This window comes from Tasmannia lanceolata, unplaced genomic scaffold (assembly GCF_043159265.1).
Source record: "Tasmannia lanceolata isolate RefF3 unplaced genomic scaffold, GAP_Taslan_0.1 ptg000008l, whole genome shotgun sequence".
Classification (NCBI taxonomy): domain Eukaryota; kingdom Viridiplantae; phylum Streptophyta; class Magnoliopsida; order Canellales; family Winteraceae; genus Tasmannia; species Tasmannia lanceolata.
This window is the reverse complement of record NW_027518685.1, coordinates 20087145-20110066: the sequence shown is the minus strand read 5'-3', so window position 1 is coordinate 20110066 and position 22922 is coordinate 20087145. Positions and strand designations below refer to the sequence as shown.

Below are 22922 nucleotides of genomic sequence, written 5' to 3'. Positions count from 1 at the left end.
TTAGGTACGGTAGAGTGCCAAATCACATGGGTCCCACATTTTTGGTGAGCATCTAAACCATTCATTTGCAAGGCCCCATCATAGATAGGGTGCATACCAAAAATCAGCACCATTGAATCATCCTAACCCCTCCAAAACTGGAGGCCAAAATGGGCAGATTTGTGGACAAACACTGTCTGTCCATTTTGGCCTCCACAAATGGATGGGTTAGGATGATCCTATGGAGCTGATTTTTGGTATGCACCCTATCTATGATGGGGCCTTGCAAATGAATGGTTTAGATGCTCACCAAAAATGTGGGACCCATGTGATTTGGCACTCTACCGTACCTAACTTTAGGTACGGTCGAGCGTACAATCTTATTCCTTATATATATATATATATATATATATATATATATATATATTATATTCACCAAATAAAATTAGCATATATGACTCGTATGACCATGTTTGCGGAAACGTAAGAAATCAAAGTATCTTGGTCCTCTTTCCTAAACAGATCCAGAGGTAAATTGATTCTAAAAAAAAATCAATTCTGGTAAACAACTGATTCATCTGGTGTCTACAATATATGATTCGTTTACTACCGATTTTACCAGATCGAAATTGATAATGTTCAAAAAATTGATAGACACAATGTCACATTCAGTAAAGATTTATGATACATGTATAGGATGTACTCGATGTGTACGAGCCTGCCCCACAGATGTATTGGAAATGATACCTTGGGATGGACGTAAAGCTAAGCAAGTACTGTACTGGCCACATCATAGGATGATCTAAACCGTCCATGCGATGGATAAATAGGTTGTGCCCAAAAAATCATTTCCATAAGGTGATCCTAGCCCTCCGAACTATAAGAGACTTCCATAAATAATAATATGCAATTCCTCCATAGATCAGAGGGCTAGGATCATCCTATGGAAATGATTTTTTTGGGCACAACCTATTTATGTTATGGCCCATCACATATACATTTTGGATCATCATATTCTAGTGTGGGAATAAAAACAGCAAAAAAACAAAAAAACCGGGTGACCCGCTAGTCCAACCAGCCGGTACGGGTGGGGTCCAGGTTCACCAAATTGTGGTCAGTAAAATTCCGGGTCATAAAATGACCCGGCCCGTACCCGTATGGGTTGGGTGACACCTGGCCCGGCCCGCCCGTCCGTTTGCCCGGTCTAATCAGAGGCCTTTGATCTAATGGTTTTACGGTGTAGATTGCAGGAGAATTGAACCATCTACAATGGTTAGTGAAAAAAACAGCTAATATTAGGAAGGAAAATCCGATCAATGCGTCGCAACCGTATTGGGCCTGACTTTTGTTCACCGACAAGATCAACGGCCACGATCACATCCAAGTGACAATTTATTAAGAAAAAATTTCAAATAGCGATCCTTCGTATTCCTATTTTCCGCAAATCGCTCTCTCGCTCCCTCTGCGTTAGAATTAAGCACTCTTTGTAAAGAGATTACAGATCAAGGGCCAGGATATTCCGACACCAACAAGATCAACGGCGAAGATCACATCCAATTGACTATATATATCAAGAAAGAATCTTAATAGCGTTCGTTCTTATTGTCTAGAAAACTCTCTCTCTCTCTCTCTCTCTCTCTCTCTCTCTCTCTGCGTTAGGGTTAACCAGAGTGAAGAATTGCCTCTCTGTTCAAAACCTATTAGGGCCAGGATAATCCTAACCCTAACCCTAATTTTCCATTTTTTTTGTTCTCTTCAACCTATTTTCTTCATCGTGCAACCGATTATTACTCATGGCTGATAACAATGGCGTTGAATCACCAAAACAAGATAAACCAGAGCAAAAGAGGGCTTGGGGCGATGAAGAAGAAGAACCAGATCAAGAAGAAGAAGCCCCCATCGCATCATCTTCATCCTCATCTTCTGCCCCAGCCGTTGATAAGAATCCTGATCTGAACATCGATTCTGTCTCCATCAGCGGAGTACCGCCAAGAACCGGTCTCTTGGAAGAACCCGACGATTCTGCAATCCGAACCGTAAGATCCATCTCAATCAATCTCTCTCTCTCTCTTCACTTTCATTCCCTCCTTCCATTCATTCCTTTTGATTTTATGTAATTTTTTGTTAAACAACCAATTACTCCAAAATGCTTAAGCTATTAGGGTTTTTGTTGGTGCTTAATCATTTATACTTGAACACTCCCCCTCTTTTTTGGGTTGTCCTTACACGCGGATTTGAAACTAGTACAACGGAATTGTTGGGTTTTGAACCCGTCAGGCAATAGGTCTGATACCATGTGCAAGAACAAATCACTCCAAAAGCTGAGGCCCGGTTCATTTGATATTCTGACAACCGATTATTGGCCCCCAACCTATTCTTGGACTCAAAATTACGTTTAATTTTGAGTCCAACAATAGGTTGGGGGGCAACAATCGGTTGTCACAATCTTAAACAAACAGGGCCTTAAGCTGTTAGAGTTGGTGTTATTTAATCATTTATCCTTTATCCGTATAGATCAAATTACTTTTGGCTAGGACATAGGCATCTCCCCAATCATGTGATTCATCGTAATAGATGGGTCAATTATGATTCGGAGGTGATCGGCTAGTTTGGGTGGGAAATTATTTTAAATATTATTGTATAGTTGTTTCTAGGATTGTTTTGTTTTGATGACAATCTTACATTGAAAACCATCGAGCAGAGATCAAAGATCACATTGCCTCACGGCAGGTCCTGAGTTCAAAACCCAAAAACTTCATGAAATTAAAAACACCACACGTGAAGGGGACTGTTTAAATAATACTCAAGAGTTGGTGTTACTTAAACATTTTTTACTTCAACATTTTTGTTGTAAGGTTTGTCTTCTATTTAAAAATTCGGCATCTGATCTTTGATCTAGGTTACATCCGGAGACACCTTGTATTCCTCCGCATCGACTTTTGAAGACTTGAATCTCTCGCCCGAGTTGATTAGGGGATTATATGCAGAAATGCGTTTTAGTCAACCAAGCAAGATACAAGCTGTAACCCTTCCAATGATTCTCACCCCACCATTTAAGAATCTGATAGCTCAAGCCCACAATGGTTCTGGGAAGACGACGTGCTTTGTGCTTGGCATGTTGAGTAGGGTTGATCCGAAGAATAAAGCACCTCAAGCTCTATGTATATGCCCAACAAGAGAGCTTGCTATCCAGGTTTCTTACCCTTAATCATCCTTCTTTAGCATTTCTTAGTTGAGTGCATTTTTTATTTGAAGTAGTGACGGCTAAAAAAGAAATAATAATTGCAGAACCAAGGAGTCCTTCTGAAGATGGGTAAGTATACTGGTATAACGTCTATGTGTGCAGTACCTATGGATTCCACGAATTATATCCCGATTGCGAAGCGGCCCCCAATCACTGAACATGTAGTGATTGGAACTCCGGGTACGATTAAGAAGTGGATGTCATCAAGGAAATTGAGCACAAGGGATATCAAAATACTTGTATTTGATGAAGCCGACCATATGCTTGCTGAGGTACTATTCTGCATTATCTTATTTTCCCAACTGTTATTCTGTTTGATCCTTGATCATGTTTACTAAATGCTATAAATTGTGCTTGATATCCTTTACATGACTTTAGTTTGACTATTTATTTGAAAATTTTAATCCAGACTGTTTTTGACTACTTTTTTGAAATTTTACATTGAAACTGGTTCTGAGTAAGTTTTCTGTACATTCAAGCAGTCAGTTTAGAAATAGAATGTCACTTAGGGTGCTTTTGGATTTACACCCAGGATCCACTTTGTGCCTTTTTAGATGGCAGTTTACCGATAAATGACAATAAAAGATGGTCAAACTGCACCCAAACCACAATTTGGGTGCGCATCCAGGCACACTCTGAATGAATAGAATTTCATAATAATATGCTATTGGAAAGGCATCAAGCAAAAGTATTCTTCAAGGACCCAGAGCCTGCAATTTACTCATCTCTTTCATATATTCAGTATGGTGCAGGTCATATTCTGATTATCGAGATAACTGAAAACAATTAGTTTTTTATGCACTTGAAACATTGAGAATTTGGCTCTCAACATAAACTTTAAGATTGCTGCTGAAAATAGAATCTAGTGGCCTAGTGCTATAAAAAGCTTCCTCTTGCCTAATAAAACACACATTGTTAGGAGCTTACTCACTGTCACCATAGTATAGGATAATGTATGTGGATGATCTTTTGAGGCCACACATTTGTGGGCTTCAACACCCACTGCTCACCCAATTGGCCACTTTTTTTAATCATTCACAAAATAAAAATGTGGCCTGTTCTAGCTTAGTTGCTCTCATTGTGGCCTCTTCATGTGACAAGTTCTGTTTATTTGTTACCGTTGAATAGGAGTTAGAATACTGATCTGCCGTAGTTTATGTGGTAATAAATCTCCACTCTCAGGCCTTCCAAATGTCTATAATTGTTTTTATTATTCTTAAGTACATATTATTCATATTGACCAATGTTTGTCCTTGTTATTTTCTTAATATTTATTTGTTGATATTCTTAATCATTAGTGCATGTTCATGGTCATCTTAATTTTATTTCTTGCCACTATTCTCATGCGCGTTCATATTGTTATTGAATTCAACTATCTAAAAATTTGGATTGATGGAGAACAAAACTACAGATGCTAATGCTGCTAAATAATTATATCATCTCCTGGCATGAGCAGCACATTGGCCTTTTGTGCAAAAAGTACTCAATTTTATGAACTTTTTGCAGATAACAAAAATAGTTGAGTAAATATGTAAATCTGTGGATATTACTTCTTTCCTTTTGTTAATACACTATCATTATTAGGAATTGAGTTTGGATAATGTCCTTTTGGTGTAGGATGGCTTTAGGGACGATTCTTTGAGGATCATGAAGGATATCGAACGAAACAGTTCTCACTGTCAGGTTTGTCACTATTGATTTGTTGTTATGCATGTACATTTAGAACTAAGGAGAATACGATAAGCTAAGCTATATTGCTCTTATGTTCTGCTTATGTTGTATAAATAATTCCTTTGAGCAGATTTTCCTTTTTCATGTTATGTTGTTCAAAACATATTTTGCGATTTTATGTTTTTTAGTGAACTAAATGCTAAATTTAAGCCAGTCAAGATTATGGAGAAACATGGTAGAATTTTTAAAAATCTGTGGGCAAGAAATTCATAGATGAAAGTTATGGCATTGGTATTTAAATTTCAAATGCTGCTTTGTTTATGATAGTGGTAACTAATATCATTAACAAAAGAAGACAGAAGATACAAAAGGCTAGATTATGCCCAGCAGAATACCGGATATACAAACAGGGTAGAGATTGCCCCTCTACAGTAACCTCACTACCATGTTTTTAAACTTCCACTAAAACCAACCGACATGAAATGACCGTATGTTTCCGTTTCCATCCCCACCGAAACCGAAACGAATGAAATGCATAAACCAAAGTCGCAAGTGTAATAGTGGTATGTTATATCATTATGTATTAGATAATTACATTTATATGAATTGCATGCAAAATGTGGTGCATGTATTATGTATACAAATTTATATAAATTGCATGTATAATTTGGTACGTAGTCAATTATCAAACATGCGCGACACTGCATGTCACTAGGGGTTCAATGTTTTCAAACCATTATGGATGGTTTCACGCTTATTTGATGGTTACTAAGTTTGTATTTCTGCTTATTCTAGCATTTCTTGAAGTTTCATCTTTAAATTCTATCATTTGCATGTGTTTCCGTGATTTTACATGATTTTCACCAAAATTTCCAACGGAAACCGAATCGTTTCCATTTCTGTGGCGCCAAGATACGTAATTGTGGTCTTTTTAATGGATTCAAGATTTGAAACAATCTAAAACTTTGTAGAAATAGTTAATGATTTAAAATTTTAGTCACAATCACTAACCTTCCATGTAGACAAAATTCCATGTGCAGAAATTGCTGTAAAGAGCCAGTCTTAGGGTGATTACAACCAGGTAGTTTTTTTAGCGCTTTGTGAATATATGGTTGTAAAAGCCTTCAAGTCTTCAACTTTGGAAGCTTGTTCCTCCAAATTCTACAAGAGAAGAAAACAATAAAGGTTGCTTAAAGAACAAGGGAGAAAAAAAGACCCAAAACTCTTTGTTTCATTCAATCTCTAGAACTGTGTAAAGTTGGCTTTATATATATATATCCCTTTTGCCTTGATGCCATTTAAACCCTAATCTGAATGAATATAGAAACTTAAACTACCTGTCAAAAAAATATATTGAGGTGGGTCGTCGTTTCCCATGACCTATGATTTGTGGACACAGACACGGGTGTCGCGTGTCGACACGGACACGGAGTGTCGGACACGGCAAACCCCCAAACTTTAGAAACGGGGACACGGCTAAAATAGGAAGTATATGTAATCATGATTTGTGGATATGGATTCGTGTGTCCAGTTTCGACATGGATACGAGTTGTCTAAATGAGGTAAACACAATATTCAATAAAAAAACAGAATGTCACACTTGACACGGTGCAAAAACATGTCCCCGCACCCACATTAAGTCTAACACTTCCAGCAATACAAGTAAAAGTGTCCAAAGGAGTGTCGACACGTGTGGACACATGTGTAGCGTCGGACATGGCAGGACACGTGAGTCGGCAATAAATTCGAAGTGTCGGCCAAATCATAGCCCATGACTTAAAAAGATATTAAAATGTAACATGTGAGCCCTACCAACTTAACTAATATACACGAAAGAAGTAAAATTCATAAAAGAAAGTAGGCCCTATCACCGTATGGAAATAAGATTTAGGCCCCAATTCCATGTGGCTTGTGTTGTCCTTTTGCACTTGCTTTGATATGTCCACCCCGCTTTCTTTCATGCCCATATTCTTTCATTGGGCCTTCAATGCTTTATGGAGGGAATGTACCAAGATCATGTGGGAATTCCATTGTCTTTAATTTTTTAAAGATAACAAACATTTTATCAGAAACAAAGACAGAGCAACATTACAAAAGGGCAGGGATTGTTCCAATCCTACAACAGTCCTATGCATAGTTGCTAGAGTGGGAAGAGAGTGCGAGAAGCGATCCAAAAAGAGAAAGCGGGAAGCGAGGGGTTTAGAAAGGAGAAAATGTGGAAGTGTAAAGCTCTAAAGAAAGTAGATAGAAAATTTGTGGAAATCTTCATTGGAAGTGAACATGAAGCATGTAATACGAAGCGAACAAGAAGTCTACAAAAAGAGTAGGATTGTAGTAGGTTAGTGTGGACGGGTTAATTTAGGTAAGGATTACAAGTAGAAAAGAAGACTCCGCAACTAATTAGAATTACAAGTATTAAGAATTTACAGTTTCACAGGTTTTATTCATGTATATTTATTGTTAAGTTTTTGTAAAAAGATCCCCATGATTTTCATTTGAAACTTATGAAGTGTTTTCAAGTTTTAAATGCACTCTTTTTTTCCCCAAATACACTAACATTATCAAAAGGAGAATATTCCTATGATTTGGCTAACACTTTGAATTTCTTGTTGACGCACATGTCGTGCCGTGTCTGACACGACACCCCTGTCCACACGTGTCGACGCTCCTTTAAACACTTTTAAATGTTCTGCTTAAGTGTTAGTAACTTTATATGTATGTGTATGAGTGTGCCACTATTTCTAGATTTTAAGAGTTTCCATGTCAGATACCTCATATCCGTGTCAAAACTCTCCACATGAATCCGTATCTATAAATCATGATTATATGTACTTTCTATTTTAGTCGTGTCTCCGTTTCTAAATTTTGGGAGTTTGCCGTGTTCAACACTCCGTGTCCGTGTCGACACGCGACACTCGTGTCCGTGTCCACAAATCATAGGAATATTCTTTTAGGAAAAAAATCACCTAAATACGCAGCATACTCTTAATTGAGGGAACTTGTAGGAAGCATTTGGGAAGCGTGGAGAACTTAACTTCCAAAGTTAGCTTCCCTTCGAGCTAGGAAGTTTCCTGTGACCTATGGTCCTATGTACACCCGGTCATGCCAAGGAGGCAAAATCATTGGCCTTTAAGTCACCTTATGAATAGAATTTTATTAGGGTGCACAGTGTTTCCGACTTCAAGCTTTCAATAGCCGGCATTAGCTTTCTTAAGCCAAACATCCAAGCCCATATGCAAGTCTTAGATCTTATCCACTATATGGGTAACCCTTCAATCTCCCAAGCTATGATGAAGTACTCGTGAGATGGGATTCGTTGAGTCACATTCCACTCACAAATTTATTCCGACTAAATCAGCAAAAACACTTGAATGCAACTTCGGATAGCTTGCACCTCGGACGCGAGAAAGCTTTCACCACTTCTCCTTTATCATATCTTAAACACTCCACCAATTCCCCCAGACACGGATTTCCCAATGAACAAACATGCTGTTTCATATCTCCATGTCATGTACGTTTGGAGAATTCTTATTGAAGTTCATCATATTGACTGTTCTTGCAACCACGCTCATACTACATATTTTTTAATGATAATATTTCCTCGGTGACATTTTAATGTGCTAATGCATTTCTACTGTTTTGATTGGTGACATTTATTAATAGCTTAATTCTAAGGTAAGACAGATGCCCTTGGTCTATTTTAGAAATAAATGATTTCATGAATTAGACATTCACTATCATATGTCTAGTGGGCTTTACTTGCAATAATAATAAAAATGCTGGTGATCAAACTATGCTAGTGTTGAAGAAATCAGTATACATGTGTTGTTTGTACCTTGTCTCTTTTGCTTCAATACTTGTAACCATGGTTTTAAATTTCGATCGAAATCCGAAATTTCGGATTTCGGTGGGGACCGAAATCGAAATTTTCCGAAATTTCATTTTTCGCCATCTACCAAATTTTGGATTTCAGTCAGAAATTTCAGTAATTTCGGTCCGAAATTTCGTTTAAATGCCATTAGTTATTTAAAAAAAAAAGTGTTACAAAATTTCGGCTCGGAATTTCTAATATATTTTTACCAAATTTCGGACCAAAATTTCGGTTTTCGGTGGGGTCCGAAACGGTTACCGAAACCGAAATTTTAAACCATGCTTTTAACCAACCATTTTGTTTTATGATTATCATACAATAGTCTTGCAAATCTATTTCTCATTACGCTACGGCTATGCATGTTTCATTTATAATTGTATAAGGGAAATGATATCAGCAGTGCAATGTTTTGATACTTACACGGTCCTAGCTTGTCTTTTCTTTTTAATCGGCTTTGTCTGAACTTTTTGGGAACTGTAATAAGTAATAACCTTTTGACAGCCCTTTAAACACTAAAGGACAAGAAGTTCCGTGCAATATCAAAATATTGCAGTGCTGATATCATTTCCCTTGTATAATACATACTCAGTTCTTGCCTGTTAAATAGTTTGAAATGCCTACATCTTTGATAGCTGTGTTTTGGGTTGGAACAAAGCTATTTTATTTTCCCGGAATCAAATGTTGAGATGCATGAGTTCCTTGCTATTTGTTTGGGTATTGTAATCAGGTGCTTTTATTTTCTGCAACATTCAATGAGACTGTGAAGGAGTTCGTATCAAGGGCTGTTAAGGACGGAAATCAGCTGTTTGTAAGGAAAGAGGAGCTGTCATTGGATGCCGTCAAGCAGTACAAGGTTTATTGTCCAGATGAGCTGGCCAAGATAAAAGTGATTAAGGACAAGATTTTTGAGTTAGCTCGGAAGTGGGGACAGACTATTGTATTTGTCCGCACAAGAAATAGTGCCATGATATTGTACAAGGAACTGGAGAATTTTGGTTACGACTGTACTTGTATTCATGGTGCTCTTCAACAAGATGTCAGGGACAAGATGGTTCAGGAGTTTAAAGATGGATTAACCAAGGTGCTCATATCAACTGATCTCCTTGCTCGAGGTTTTGATCAGCAACAGGTGTGTTGATCACTAGCAATGATTTAGATTTGAGTTGTTTTGCGTCTGTACATTTAGCAAATTCTAGTTTTAATGTGGTTTTCTTGTGAAAGGTTAATTTGGTTGTCAATTATGACCTTCCGGTCAAGCATGATCATCCGTCGGAACCTGACTACGAAGTGTACTTGCATAGGATTGGAAGAGCAGGACGTTTTGGTCGCAAAGGTAAGTTTTTAATCTTAGCTAATGGCATCTCTCTTGAGGAATTCTTATTTGTATTTAAATGGTTTGTGCCACTTCTATATTGCACACACTAATGCAACAGAAATCACCACAAGGAGCATCCCCTGTTTGCTTCATGCATTTTTCATATCTTAAAAAGTTTCTATATGGTACACTTGTGATTTGTTCATGTTATTCTGGTATGCTAGTGTTATTTTGGCGTAGTTTTTTTTATATTTTTCAGTTATAAAATTGAAATCGTGAAACCCTATTTGGTAAGTTGAAAGTAGAATTTATTTTCTGGATCAATTTATTACAGAATGTATTTTCTATCTGTCAGAGACTAGGAAGCACGGGTACTCTCCCGGGGCTCCCGCACCCGACACGTATGGGGTGCGGGTACGCCCCGGGTACGTCCGGGGTGCGTACCCATTTTTTTTTATTTAAAAAAACTAGTTTTTGGTGGTTGGGTGCGTGTCGGGTGCGCAGCACGCGTACCCGACACGTCAAGTAAATGTCTTTACTATTTTATTGTTACTATTTTATTGTCCATTTACTTAAGATTTACATGTAAATAACGGAATACCCCCCTTTTGGATTAATTAAAAATAGTTTCAACACCCAAGTCTAAAAGGAAAAAAAGTCAACTCTCCAGTTCTAGTAGAAAATTCAAAGAAAAAGGGCGGGTCAAAATTTGAACTTTCTTAACTTCCAAACGGTGGGGTATTTTTCAAATTTTAAAAATTCATAAAATCTATCGTGTCCAAACATTATTAAATCCCAAAAGTCCGGTAAAAAAAATCTCATAATTTGGTCTCTAAAAATTATTCATCTTGTCAGGCACTTGTCAACACACTGGTCAACACACTGGTGACAGACTTTTTTTTCTAATGAATGATGTATTGATGCCTCATGTTATGAAATATGGAACTTAATCACTTATGGAATGAAGAGTAATATTAGAATTTTCCATTTTGGTGATGTCATTGTTATTTAATTGCTCTACATTTTTTTTAAATTTTTTTATAAATATATAATAAAATATTAAAATATATTATTATATTCGGCGTACCCGAACGTACCCGCACCCGGTTTTTTTGGCAAATCACGTACCCGTGTCGTGTCGTACCCGCACCCCGTACCCGTGCCCGTGCTTCATAGGTCAGAGACATCTGCTATGGTTTAAATTTCTTGGTTAATGACTGTTAGTATAGGTATCAATTTTCTCATTGTCTCTTGCTTTTTCTTTTTTTTTTGAATTGAATATATTAAAGTCCCCCCCCCCCCGCACACCCCGCTAAAACAAAATTACACAAAAGAGAAAAGAAAAGAAAAAAAAAGAAAAACAATACAAGAAGAAATTAAGGGGGGAGAAAGTCGTAAAGCTCCAGAGACTGCTTGACAGTCTCTTGCTGTTTAAACCGAAGTATTTAAGAACTTTCAAAGTGGGGTTCTAATGTCTCACGGAGGCTAATACCGTAATAGGTTCCAAGAGGATCCCTAACTTATTTAATGGTCATTCTATCCTGCACACTCTTCTTCCCTAACATTTCCTCTCTAAATCCCAAGCTATATTTACACTGGTAGTAGCTGCAGTTATCATAATTAGTATCCCCTTGTTTGCAAGAAGATAAAATGCTTCATCATAATCAATATCATACTGATCATCAAAATCCAACTATTCGAGCTTTACATCTCTCAAGCATGTTGTTGCAAGGTTTTAAATGTCAGTTTCGGTATGCACGTCGGTATCGCGAAAACAGAAACATGTTAGTTTCAGTCAGATATTTCACTGGAAATACTGTAAAATCACGGAAACATATACAGATGATGGAAAGTTAAAATGAAATTTCAGAAAATTCTAAGATAAGCACAAATAGACGAATAGAAACCATCACATAAGCACGGAAACCATCTATAATGGTTTAACAAAATTGAACACCAAGTGACATGCACTGTCACGCATGTCTGTAACAGTAAAAAATGCAAGAAAAATTAGTTATAGTACTATAAAACATAGCATGTAACAAAACAAACTGTGTTATTTTTATAATGCCATTTCTATTATTTTTTTATGATTTTTAAAGAAAAGTAGAACCAAACTTGCAGATTTTTTTGGCAGGATACCTAACTTGCATATCTGGTAGCTTTTTTATAATAAAATTTTCGCTGTTTTTAAAAGATTAAATCCATAAAAATGACATGTATTGGATTAATTCCTGTGCAAATGTATCTTAGCTGATGCATACGCATGTTAATTATTGAGAGAATAAAAGAAAACTCAAAATTGCATACCTGAAGTTTGAAGTTGAAAACCAGTTTTTTAGGCACATAAGTCGAAATGGCGGGTTTTTGATCGAAATCCTATAAAAAATATACTGGCAGCATATTTTTTATTTTTTTTGAATGGCACTGTTGATGTAACATTTTGGTTGACACGACTGAAACAACACCAAATTGCTACTAATGTGCTCGACATATCGATCAACAAATTGTAACGAAACCACCTGTGGATTTCGTGTTGGTGAGGAGCGAAGACTAACATATGCCGGCCGGCATTATTTGATACCATGGTTGTCACTTGTTAGATGTCATCTTCTCCATAGTCATATTGATCCATTCACCCCTTTGCTTGAGGTCTAGTGGCTATAATCCCATGTGTTCCTTTGATGAGGTACATTTATCTTAGTCTACAAACCATACTTTCGATACAAACAGGATATGTTCTCGCTAACAGCATGAGAATTTTAAAGAAATTTTATGGAACCAAAGTGTTCTGTTATGAGGTGCATTTATCTTGGCCTACACATCTTACATTCCGCATGGATACAATATGTGAGTTTTTAAAAGAAACATTAGTGAGCCAAAGTTCTATTTTAATGAAAAATTATAGAAGGGAAGTGATATATCCGCCCCTTTGGATACTTGGGACACCCAGCAGCAGTGTATGTGGCAATCAGACCCATTGACTCCTTCTGACGTGAAGTACATCAGCCCCTCTGCAGTCATTGATACACTGCTGCTGGGTGTCCCAAGTAATCAATGGGGGCGGATATATCACTTCCCTTATAGAAAACTAACTGACCTGACACCGAAACATTAGATATTGGCGTAGAAGTGATAATGCCATTGCTATAGTAGCCAGTAACAGTGGAAAGTTTTTTCTGATTAAAAAAAAAGTAGCCAGTAACAATAAGAGCATAAACTGATGCTCAGGATGGTCAAATGCAACATAAATGTGATGGATGCTTGAGGCATAAAGAAAACGACAACAAAGGAAAGTAGAAAATAAAAGAGTAAAAGAGAAGGGCCTTTTTCCTAACTTTGGAAATTCATCAAACAGAAACAAAACATAGAAGGTAAACAAGGAAAAAAGGACAAATAGAGAAAAGCAATTGACACACTTCGAAGTTGCAAAACCTAAAGGAATTGGGGAAACAAAAAAAAAATAAAAAAATACAAACTTCGAACAGGACAAATCTACTTTCAACCAAGAGATTGTAATAAGAGAATCACCCTCCTCAAATAGTAATCAAATGCAAAAATGAAAAAAAGGGCAAATAGATAAAAGTAGTTGACACACTTCGAAGTTGTAAAACCTAATGGTCCGTTTAGATGTACGTATTACAGAACTAGAACACAAGAGATATGGATTCCTGTATCTTTGCTTTCCCCTTTCTCTTTATTTGAGAGGAAGGTCAAACAGTGCAAAATGGCTTGTATTTGGAAAATTAATGACAAGGACTCATGTCAATAGTAAATGGCAACCGAAAGAAGCTGGGAAATGGAAAATATGTACTTTTACTTTTACTTTCCTATTTTTTGTTGCATCCAAACAGACCCTAAAGGAATTGAGAAAGCTGAAAAACCCTAAAATACAGACATCAAAGAGGATGAGACTCACCCTTCAACCAAGAGATTGTAATAAGAGAATCACCCTCCACCCAGACCATCAAACAGGCATGACCCTTTAGGATTTTTGCTCTAAATTAGGCACCTTTAACTTAAACATCAATTACATGACGATCTCTACCAGGAACTCTTTATCCATGAGAAACAATGTGATATCCAATGAAGGGGATGGTTGGGTCCCATCTCGACCCAAATCTAGGAAGTGTCTAGATGCCTAAAAGAAATGATTGCCAGAATGATTCTCTTCAATTTGCCCATCCTTTCCAACTCCAAGAGAATGTCTACTGTCCAACACCACAATGGAAGTCCGATAACCTTTATCCCTTCAGGACAAATGCTGATTTTTGTTTTAGGTCTCTCCCCATTGCCACATTGATAAGTCATGTCAAACCTTCACAGGCTTCATTTTTTTTTTGAAATGGCACCTTCACAGACTTCATGACGCCAATAAGTTTCCATCGTCCTCCGATTGGCACTGGGGAAGGATAACTCCATTACTGTATGGGGTGAGCACTACCCACTTAGTCCGTACACTCTTTATACATTCAATAAAATACCAAAACTCCAGTCCAGTGGGGTGAATTTTTCCACAAGCATTTATGAAGACAAGGGCTTGGTCGGTAGGCTCAACTGGGATTAAAAAATGTTATGCTCCATCCTTTCCGATCTTTTTTTTTTGTTGAAATGGACCATCCTTTCCGATCTTGAAGGAGGGGATAGCGGATAGCCTTGACCTGATTCCTGGAAACCAGCCCTTCACTACACCAACGGTGATGCCAGTTACCAAAAAGTGAGAGGATTCAAGTAAGGAAACTCATGACCGGGGTGTTGTGGGGATGGGGTGGGGGTGGCTTAGAAGATACGGGCTGTTGCACTTCTTACTGTAAGACACTTGCTGGGCGACACTTGTGCCTCGTGTACGTGATCAGGTCAGTTGATCTGAATGATAACTGAGAACACCTTGATCGGACGACCCTTAGGCCTTCGATCTTCAAGCCTCATTTAGGGTGGCCCCACTAGTAAAAGCTAAACTCTTGTTTTTCATAGCCCTTTAGCTTACACATTGGATGTTGTGATGCAACCAAGATCCTGACTATGAAAATCAGGAGTTTAGCTTTTATTAGTGGGACCACCCTAAAATTTCATGTTACTGTGGGGTTTTAGGCTTCTAAAATCAAGACTGTATAGGCCCCTTCGGCTTTATGGTTGTACCAACAAAAGATGCGGGTTATTGGGTTTCATCGGGCTCCTAATGGGTGGCCTTTGGGGAGATATGATCTCGGGTTTGAGTATGAATAAAGACTACATTCAACTTTTGATGTATTTTACATAGTTTAATGCTCAGATATAATAACTTTCTTTTTAGAGTGATCCCCAATCTTTGGTCGTGATGCCCAAATCAGAATGTTGTCATGCTCTTTCATCAAATCATTCTAATGTTGCCTGATTTGATCAATTCTTGCTAATCTAGTCTAGCCAAAGATCGGTCCCGTCCATGAATTCAAGCGTTGAACCAGATGATCAGAAGCCAGAAATGACGGACACTCACAAGCAGTCCTATACCAGGAGTAGCAAATGTTTGTGGCTCCTGTCCTTCTTCCAAAATTTCTGATACCTCAAAGAATCTCCATGAAAGCCCGGAAATACCTCTGGAAAGCTACCAAAATCTCAAAATCAGCATTGACTGCCATATTGGATATCTCCGCTACATCCAAAGACTTCTCTTGCCTTATCCCCTCTATCACCGTAAGACCATTTTAAGCCATATATTTATTTCATTCGAGGGCCCATATTTGCCCTAGTGAAAAGTCATAAATGCCCTTGTACTTGACCATTGAGAGCTTGTCGTTCAATCTTCCACTTTTACCCCTAAAACATCTCATCTTCACATATAAATTGCCCTAGTTGCCCTCTCAAAAAAAAAAACCTTATGCTACCTAAAAATTCCCAAAAAACCCTGAGAAAATCCCAAAAAAATACCAAAGTGTTGCCATTACTCTTCTTATCAACAATCCTACCAATACTTTCTCTCTAGTTAGTTGAGCTAAGCAAGGACGACTTCCCTGTCACTGGAGCAAACGGCGACCAGCGTACAGTGAAGGAGGTCAATATAATCTACGAGTAGAATCTGCAAGTACAAGTTCCTCTTTCTGTCGATGGCAAAAGAAACATTCGAAAGAGCTTATCTTTTCCCCTTGCACCTTTGATCCTTTGTTTTCTCTCTCCCTCCCTTGCTTCTTGTCTGTGATTTTCCATTTCAGTTTACCCTCTTGGCTGTTTTTCAGTTTTTCCTCTGTTCACAATGGCTTGCTGTTCTACTTTATTAGCTAGGGCTTTCTCAAGTGTGACATGACCTTTGATTGATCCGAATTCTTTTCACATTTCACAGGCTTTTGGAAACCGGGTTAATTTCTTTTCCTTGACCAATCTTATGTCTTTTTCCATGGTTCATGATGTTGTTTATCATTCTATGGCTTTCTCCCTTTGTACTGTGCATAAATTTGCTCATTCGTTTTGGTCTAAAATGATGGCTTTTGTCCCTTTCTGGCAGTCAGACTCTTCTTGCTGTTTTGTTTTCTTGTTTCTTTCTCCTTTTCCCCTTTCCTTTGTCCTCTCTTCTCTTCTCCTGTCTTATTTTTCCTTGTTTTTGTTTCCCTTTTCCTTTTTCAGTTTGGTCTGTTTGGTTGCACAAAAGCGGGGATGACTTGGGGGTTTTGCTTGGCGTTAGGGTGCCATGTCAGTGAAACCTCTTGTTTGGTTGCCAATATAGCATTGAAATCCATGGAGACTACCAGGGATGTCTCTTCGTTCATCATTGATTGTCTGCCGATGTATCACCCTTGTTTCCTCCCAATAGAATCACAGCCAAAACCACAGAAAAGGTGGGTTTTTGCTTGGATTTCTTGGGAATGATTATTTTTCTCTCATTCTCTTCCCTTTCTCTCTATTGGCAACGACACTCCTTACCACTACTGTACGAGGTTGACAGCCAAACATTACTTACCAGTTACCACTAGGTAAATCCAATGCTCGTCTCCTCCCAGTTGACTACTTACTCCACTACTCTATGAGATAAAAATACCTGCAACCAATTGTCCCAGAAACAATGATGTGACTCTTTTGAAACAATGCAAGGGCCAAACAACAAAGGACAAAACAAACATGATGGAATTTGGTTGGTTCTGATATGCCGTTCTATTAGCGGTGCATGTCTGTAGTACTGATCCTTCAATGCTGTTCCAAGTCAAACATATTTCATACCTCTGTGGGGTAACTTATCATGACCCATTGGTTTGTTTAAACTGGCGAGCATCTGATGCCTAGGAATGCCCTGTTTCCCCATGTGAGCTCTGTCAGTCGAGAAGAAGCGGCAGCATCCTTGAAGCTCTGGTAGATTTTTGTGGAAAAATGTGGTCCTCACATTAATGCTCCTTGGCTGGTGAAACACTATGAAAATCCTGCTGCTTCCCCAGAGGATCGAATGCAGAAAATTCAGGCAATGGGTTTCGTTCTTATCAGTGGGGTCTTCTTTCATATGTCGGCATGTATGAGACATCATATAATTATTCAAATTGCTGAATCCAGCAAGTACCTTGAAACTTATGTAACTGTCGATGTGCCCCTTCTACGTTGTAGGAAGCTATGTCACAAATCTCGTTCTCGGGAATTTCTCGGCAAGGGAAAATCTCGGGATATATTAATTTTTTTTTCGGGTTTATATCGGGAAATAAACGGTAAAAATAAAATTATTTAAAAATATATAAAAATATAAAATTTAAGAAAAAATATAAAATAAAAATATCGTAAAAATATCGGGATAATATCGTGTTATTATCGGGATATTTTATGATAAAAATGAAAATATCGCTATATATTTAAAATCTTGGGATTAATTCGGGATTTTGTCGTTTTATCAAAATCTCGCGATAAAAATGCTATATTTTGAAAATATCGGAGATATTTGTGACATAGGTAGGAAGTATACTTGCACATATTCATGAGTATGATATGAAGTATATGAACATCAAATCTATGTGTAAAGTTAAATAGTTTTAAAACTCCCCCATGTCATTGTGGACTCTCCCGGATTATGACCATGTCAAGCGATTACTCGATTGCGTTGTGCCGAGTCGACTAGGATTTTCTTCTGCCGCATTCCACGCCGCATCCGCGTTTTTAAATACTGGTTAAAACCTCTCTTATGTTCCACTAATTTATGCCCGTTATCGTGCATTAGTCAAACAGAACATATATAGAAATATAAATTTGGTTTTCTGCCACAAATGGAATCTGCAATTGGAGTTATTGGATGTAGGGAACCCTAGCAAGTCTGCAGCACCAGTACTACCCTTTGGGTTTCAAGAATCGTTGCCTTTGTTGTGGCTAAAGAAGGACGATGGAGTCAACACTGACTTCCATTAAGATCACAAAGCCAAAATACCTACATGCAAGCCTATCAGATTCACTCATAATGTTTGAACCATCTTTTTTTTTTTTTTGAAAATTAACAAAGAATTTTATTGAGCTAAAATGGGGACAAGATGCCCCAGTACATAAGCATAATGAGGAATTTGGCAATATAATGCCCTACAAAGAGCCCAGAGTATCAATACAAATAACATTCGTTCCCATAACGGAAACCCCTTCTTTGGCCAGTGCGTCCGCGGAAAAATTGGATGATCTTCTCCGATGTACAAGCTAAGGATGAAGACACCTAACTAGGTCTCGAATTTCAATTGGAGTTATTGGATGTAGGGAACCCTAGCAAGTCTGCAGCACTAGTACTACCCTTTGGGTTTCAAGAATCGTTGCCTTTGTTGTGGCTAAAGAAGGACGATGGAGTCAACACTGACTTCCATTAAGATCACAAGGCCAAATACCTACAGGCAAGCCTATCAGATTCACTCATAATGTTTGAACCATCTTCTTCTTTTTTTTTGAAAATTAACAATGAATTCTATTGAGCTAAAATGGGGGACAAGATGCCCCAGTACATAAGCATAATGACGAATTTGGCAATATAATGCCTACAAAGAGCCAATAGTACCAATACAAATAACATTCGTTCCTGTAATGGAAACCCCTTCTTTGGCCAGTGCGTCCGCTGAAAAATTGGATGATCTTCTCCGATGTACAAGCTGAGGATGAAGACACCTAACTAGGTCTCGAATTTCATCGAGAATGTTATGTAACCTCCATGGCCCACCACCTTGACTGCCGGCCCAAGCTATAACATTAGAGGAATTCCTCTCCACTATCAGTGGACCTAAATTATGGGAAGCATACCACTGGAGACCAAATAGCAACCCCCTCACCTCGGCTTCATTAGCATCGCATGTTTCCGCTGATCCGGAATATGACATTATAGTTCTGCCTGCTTCTGCCAATGGGATCACGAATCAAACCACCAAAACCAGCCGGTCCAGGATTACCTAGTGAGCTGCCGTCGAAGTTAAGTTTTGACCACCCCTCCCCTGGAGCAACCAACTGCTGAGTGAGTGAAGACCGAGTCTTTCTTTCGCGCAAAACCACATTCCATTTTCTCAAAGCAATCCTAGTGGAATATGGAAGTTTTCCTTTTACCTCTGCCCTAGTGATGAGGGATAACTTTATATCCAGAGCAATGTGCCTCCAATGCTTAGCTTTATCAGAAAACACTCCATTATTCCATTCCTTCCAGATATGCCATAATTTTTAGCAAACGGTAGGGGCTTCCATAATGCTTCACCCAGACACTCGTGGAATGCACCCCTCCAATTTAGGACGACATCTGATATTTCCCCCTGCATTTCCCATAGAAAACCGAATGATCGAAACATAGCATTCCATATACAGTTCGAGTACGAACAGTGTATAAATAAGTGATTAATGGTCCCCTCTGCTTCGTAGCATAGGGGGCAACTATTGGCAAGATGAAAACAATGCTGTTTTAAACGATTGTTAGTGTTGATACACTTATGCGATACGGTCCAAGCAAAGGGCATAATCCGCGGCGGAATAGGTTGGTGCCATATATTTTGCCAACGTGGTTCAGCCCCTTCTTTGTTGTTCAGATGCTGAAAAAATGATCAAACCGTGAAGCCTCCCTCCGACTCAGGTTGCCACAGAACACAATCCTCCACATGGGGTGAAAAATTACAGTCCTCCAAGAGACGAAGGAGAGCTGTATAGTTGGTAATTTCGTCATCTTTAAGGTTTCTCCGCATTTGTATATCCCACATCATGTTCCCGGCCCCAACCCTTCGGTTAAGATTATCCGCCACCGAAGCTTGTTGATTAAGTGCCAGACGAAATAGGTCCGGGAATCTCTCCTTGAGGGCTTGTTTCCCAAGCCAAATATCCAACCAAACCATACATTCACTCCCTGCCCGACTTTAAATCGGATCATTGCCAGAAACAATTCCCGAACGGAACTTATAAATTTCCAGGCCCCCGACCCCTTACCACGCGGCCGATCCCGGAGACCCAGTCATCCCAACTGCTCCTATACTTCCCCCCCGATAACATTCCGCCACAGGGCATTCTTCTCAGATCCAAACCTCCACAGCCATTTTCCCAAAAGGGATTTATTTCTTAGCCGCAGCATCCCAATCCCAAGCCCACCATTCTTTCTTGACCTACATACCTTATCCCATTTGAGCAGACGTTTCAGTTTTTTACCCTTGTCCAACCCTTCCCAAAAAGAGAGATAGAACCATCTTGGGAATGGCCTTTTGAGTTTGAGTGTAGTGCTTGTCTAGGTTTGATGTCTTGATTTCTTTTGCTTTGGTGTCGAATTTTGGATAGTGCAGAATTAGTAGCTGACTGATTTGGAAATTTGAAGAATTTTTTTTCTTTCGGATCCTTCATTGTTGTATTGTGAAGGTGGGAAGAGCATTCAACTATTATATTTCGATCTGTATCAACAATATAAAAGATACTAAAAGAGTAGAGCCCGTTTTTATTTATTTTTTCATGTTATATCATCTTTAATTGATTGTTCTTCGGAAACAACATGGAAATAGTTGAACTATATTTGTTCATCATATTCATGGATTAATCTTTTTGCTGCTACCGCAAATGTTTCAAAGTCATTCTGAGATTCAAATAGCATGCAATCTACTGCATCATGTCTACTAACATCTTACTAATGGTTGGCTGGACGTTGTGCGCCATTACAGGAGCCGTCTTCAATTTAATCTGTACTGATCGGGACAACATGATCATGGACAAGATCGAGAAGCATTTCGAGCATCAAGTAGCCACAGTAATGTTACGATTCCCTTCTGATAAGTTCTTGTTTATGCAAGATTTTGAAAGACCATTCTTCGGTTCAACTTAAGATTTCTGTTTGTACAATTGAATGAGCCCATAGTGAGCGAGTTGTTTATCTGTTGTTGTAGGTGCCTAATTGGGAGAGCGATGAAGATTTTGAAGCTGCCTTGAAAGAATCAGGCTTACTATAGAATATCTGCGGCAAATGAAGGTTTTAAAGTAGTGCCTATGCTGTTTACCTGTTTGTGATGACAATCATTTCATGCAGAATTCCTTCTACCTTGAGGCAGGACTCTTATTTTTCCATACTTTACCAGGTCTTGTCTAGATGTACAGATTTGTGGGCATTTGTTTTTTGTTCATCTTTTTTTCTTCAGGAGGCTCTGGAGTAGTAATTTTGCTTTTGTTGATCGAAAAAAGGAATGAAAGAAAAGGACGAGAGATATGTTTGAAGAGTTATTGTTGGGAAATGATTTGTATCACTCCTTTCCTACTATTCCGAGAGATATGTTTGGAGAGTATGTATTGTTGGGAAAATGATATATACACCCCCTTCTAGTATTTCCACCCGCCTTTGCTTGTCCTTTTCTGAATTAACTATTTTTTACTATGTTTGTTTTGTCATTTTCAGCATAAGAGGGTGGAAATGCTTGGAAATGCAACTTGCTCAGCCACCATCACATTGTTTAGAGACTTAAAACTTCTTCTGCAATTCCATGCCAAAATTTTGTTACCATTTTGCCCATGTATACTATTAGTTTATGCATTTTCATTTCCTTTTCCTCTTATAAGTTTTTTATTTATTCGACGCTATTTTTTGATGATTCGAACCGATTGTTTCTGATTTATCAAGATATTTTTGCATTTGTGTTCATTTTTTTCGGCTTCAACACGATTTTTTGCCAATTCTTTTTCCTTTTTTTCTTCTTCATTCCTCCTACTCCTCTTCCTCTTCTTCTTTTGAGCTGAATCAGTGGTGGGAGGTGCAACGAATACATTTGCAGGAGGTTAAGGTTGAGATGAAAAAACATAAAAAATAAGGTGAAGATGGTATTTGGTGAAGGACGTAGTCTGTTGCCACGAGATAATTTGTGGAACATTAACTTGAAAAATCTTTTGAATGAGTTGTGGTATTTGGTTCAAAAGTCATGGTTGTTGCAATTGTCAAGGCCCCAATGTTATCCTTAACAATGTTACTTTAGACGAAATTAATGAGACAACAATGAGCTTGGTCAATCACTTTCACAGTTTCCTTGCTTGCCATTGCCTGCTTATGAATTCGTTGGTGCATTTATAGACATGAAATAAATTATGATAGGTCTAAGTGTTTATCCATGATCTACACGAACAGGGCCTAATTGTTTGTATATGAAGTAAGAAATATTGGTAAGTGATATATTCACCCCCCTTCCTCCTTGGGCCAGCTCCTTCTAGTGTATTTATGAATTATGACTGCCCATTTACACTACAAGCAGGTGGCCCAAGGAAGAAAAAAGGGGGCGAATATCATTTCCCTAAGGTGCTGTTCGTTTCAAATTGTGACAACCAATGGTGAGGTGCCCGACTGATTATTTGGGCCAATAATCGGTTGGGCCCTCATCATCGGTTCTGAAACGAACAGAGCCTGAGAATTTTACCTGATTGTGGGCCTAATATTTTAT

At 38.3% G+C, this 22922-nt stretch overlaps 1 protein-coding gene across 2 annotated transcripts; it reads left to right on the top strand.

Annotated features, from left to right (window-relative positions):
- The first annotated feature begins 1586 nt into the window (after window positions 1-1586).
- Window positions 1587-22135, top strand: LOS4 (P-loop containing nucleoside triphosphate hydrolases superfamily protein). 2 transcript variants are annotated; one of them, XR_013253048.1, is made up of 9 exons: window positions 1587-2015; window positions 2879-3172; window positions 3268-3495; window positions 4841-4906; window positions 9493-9894; window positions 9987-10098; window positions 21168-21253; window positions 21390-21779; window positions 21893-22135. XR_013253048.1 is itself a non-coding variant. In XM_077388461.1 (8 exons), the coding sequence occupies exons 1-8, from the start codon at window positions 1773-1775 to the stop codon at window positions 21450-21452; spliced, it is 1494 nt and encodes a 497-aa protein (XP_077244576.1). In that variant the 5' UTR covers window positions 1587-1772; the 3' UTR covers window positions 21453-21822. The 2 variants fall into 2 exon arrangements, 1 of the variants encoding a protein (XP_077244576.1); XM_077388461.1 differs by lacking the exon at window positions 21893-22135 and having other exon boundaries at window positions 21390-21822.
- The last annotated feature ends 787 nt before the right edge of the window (window positions 22136-22922 follow it).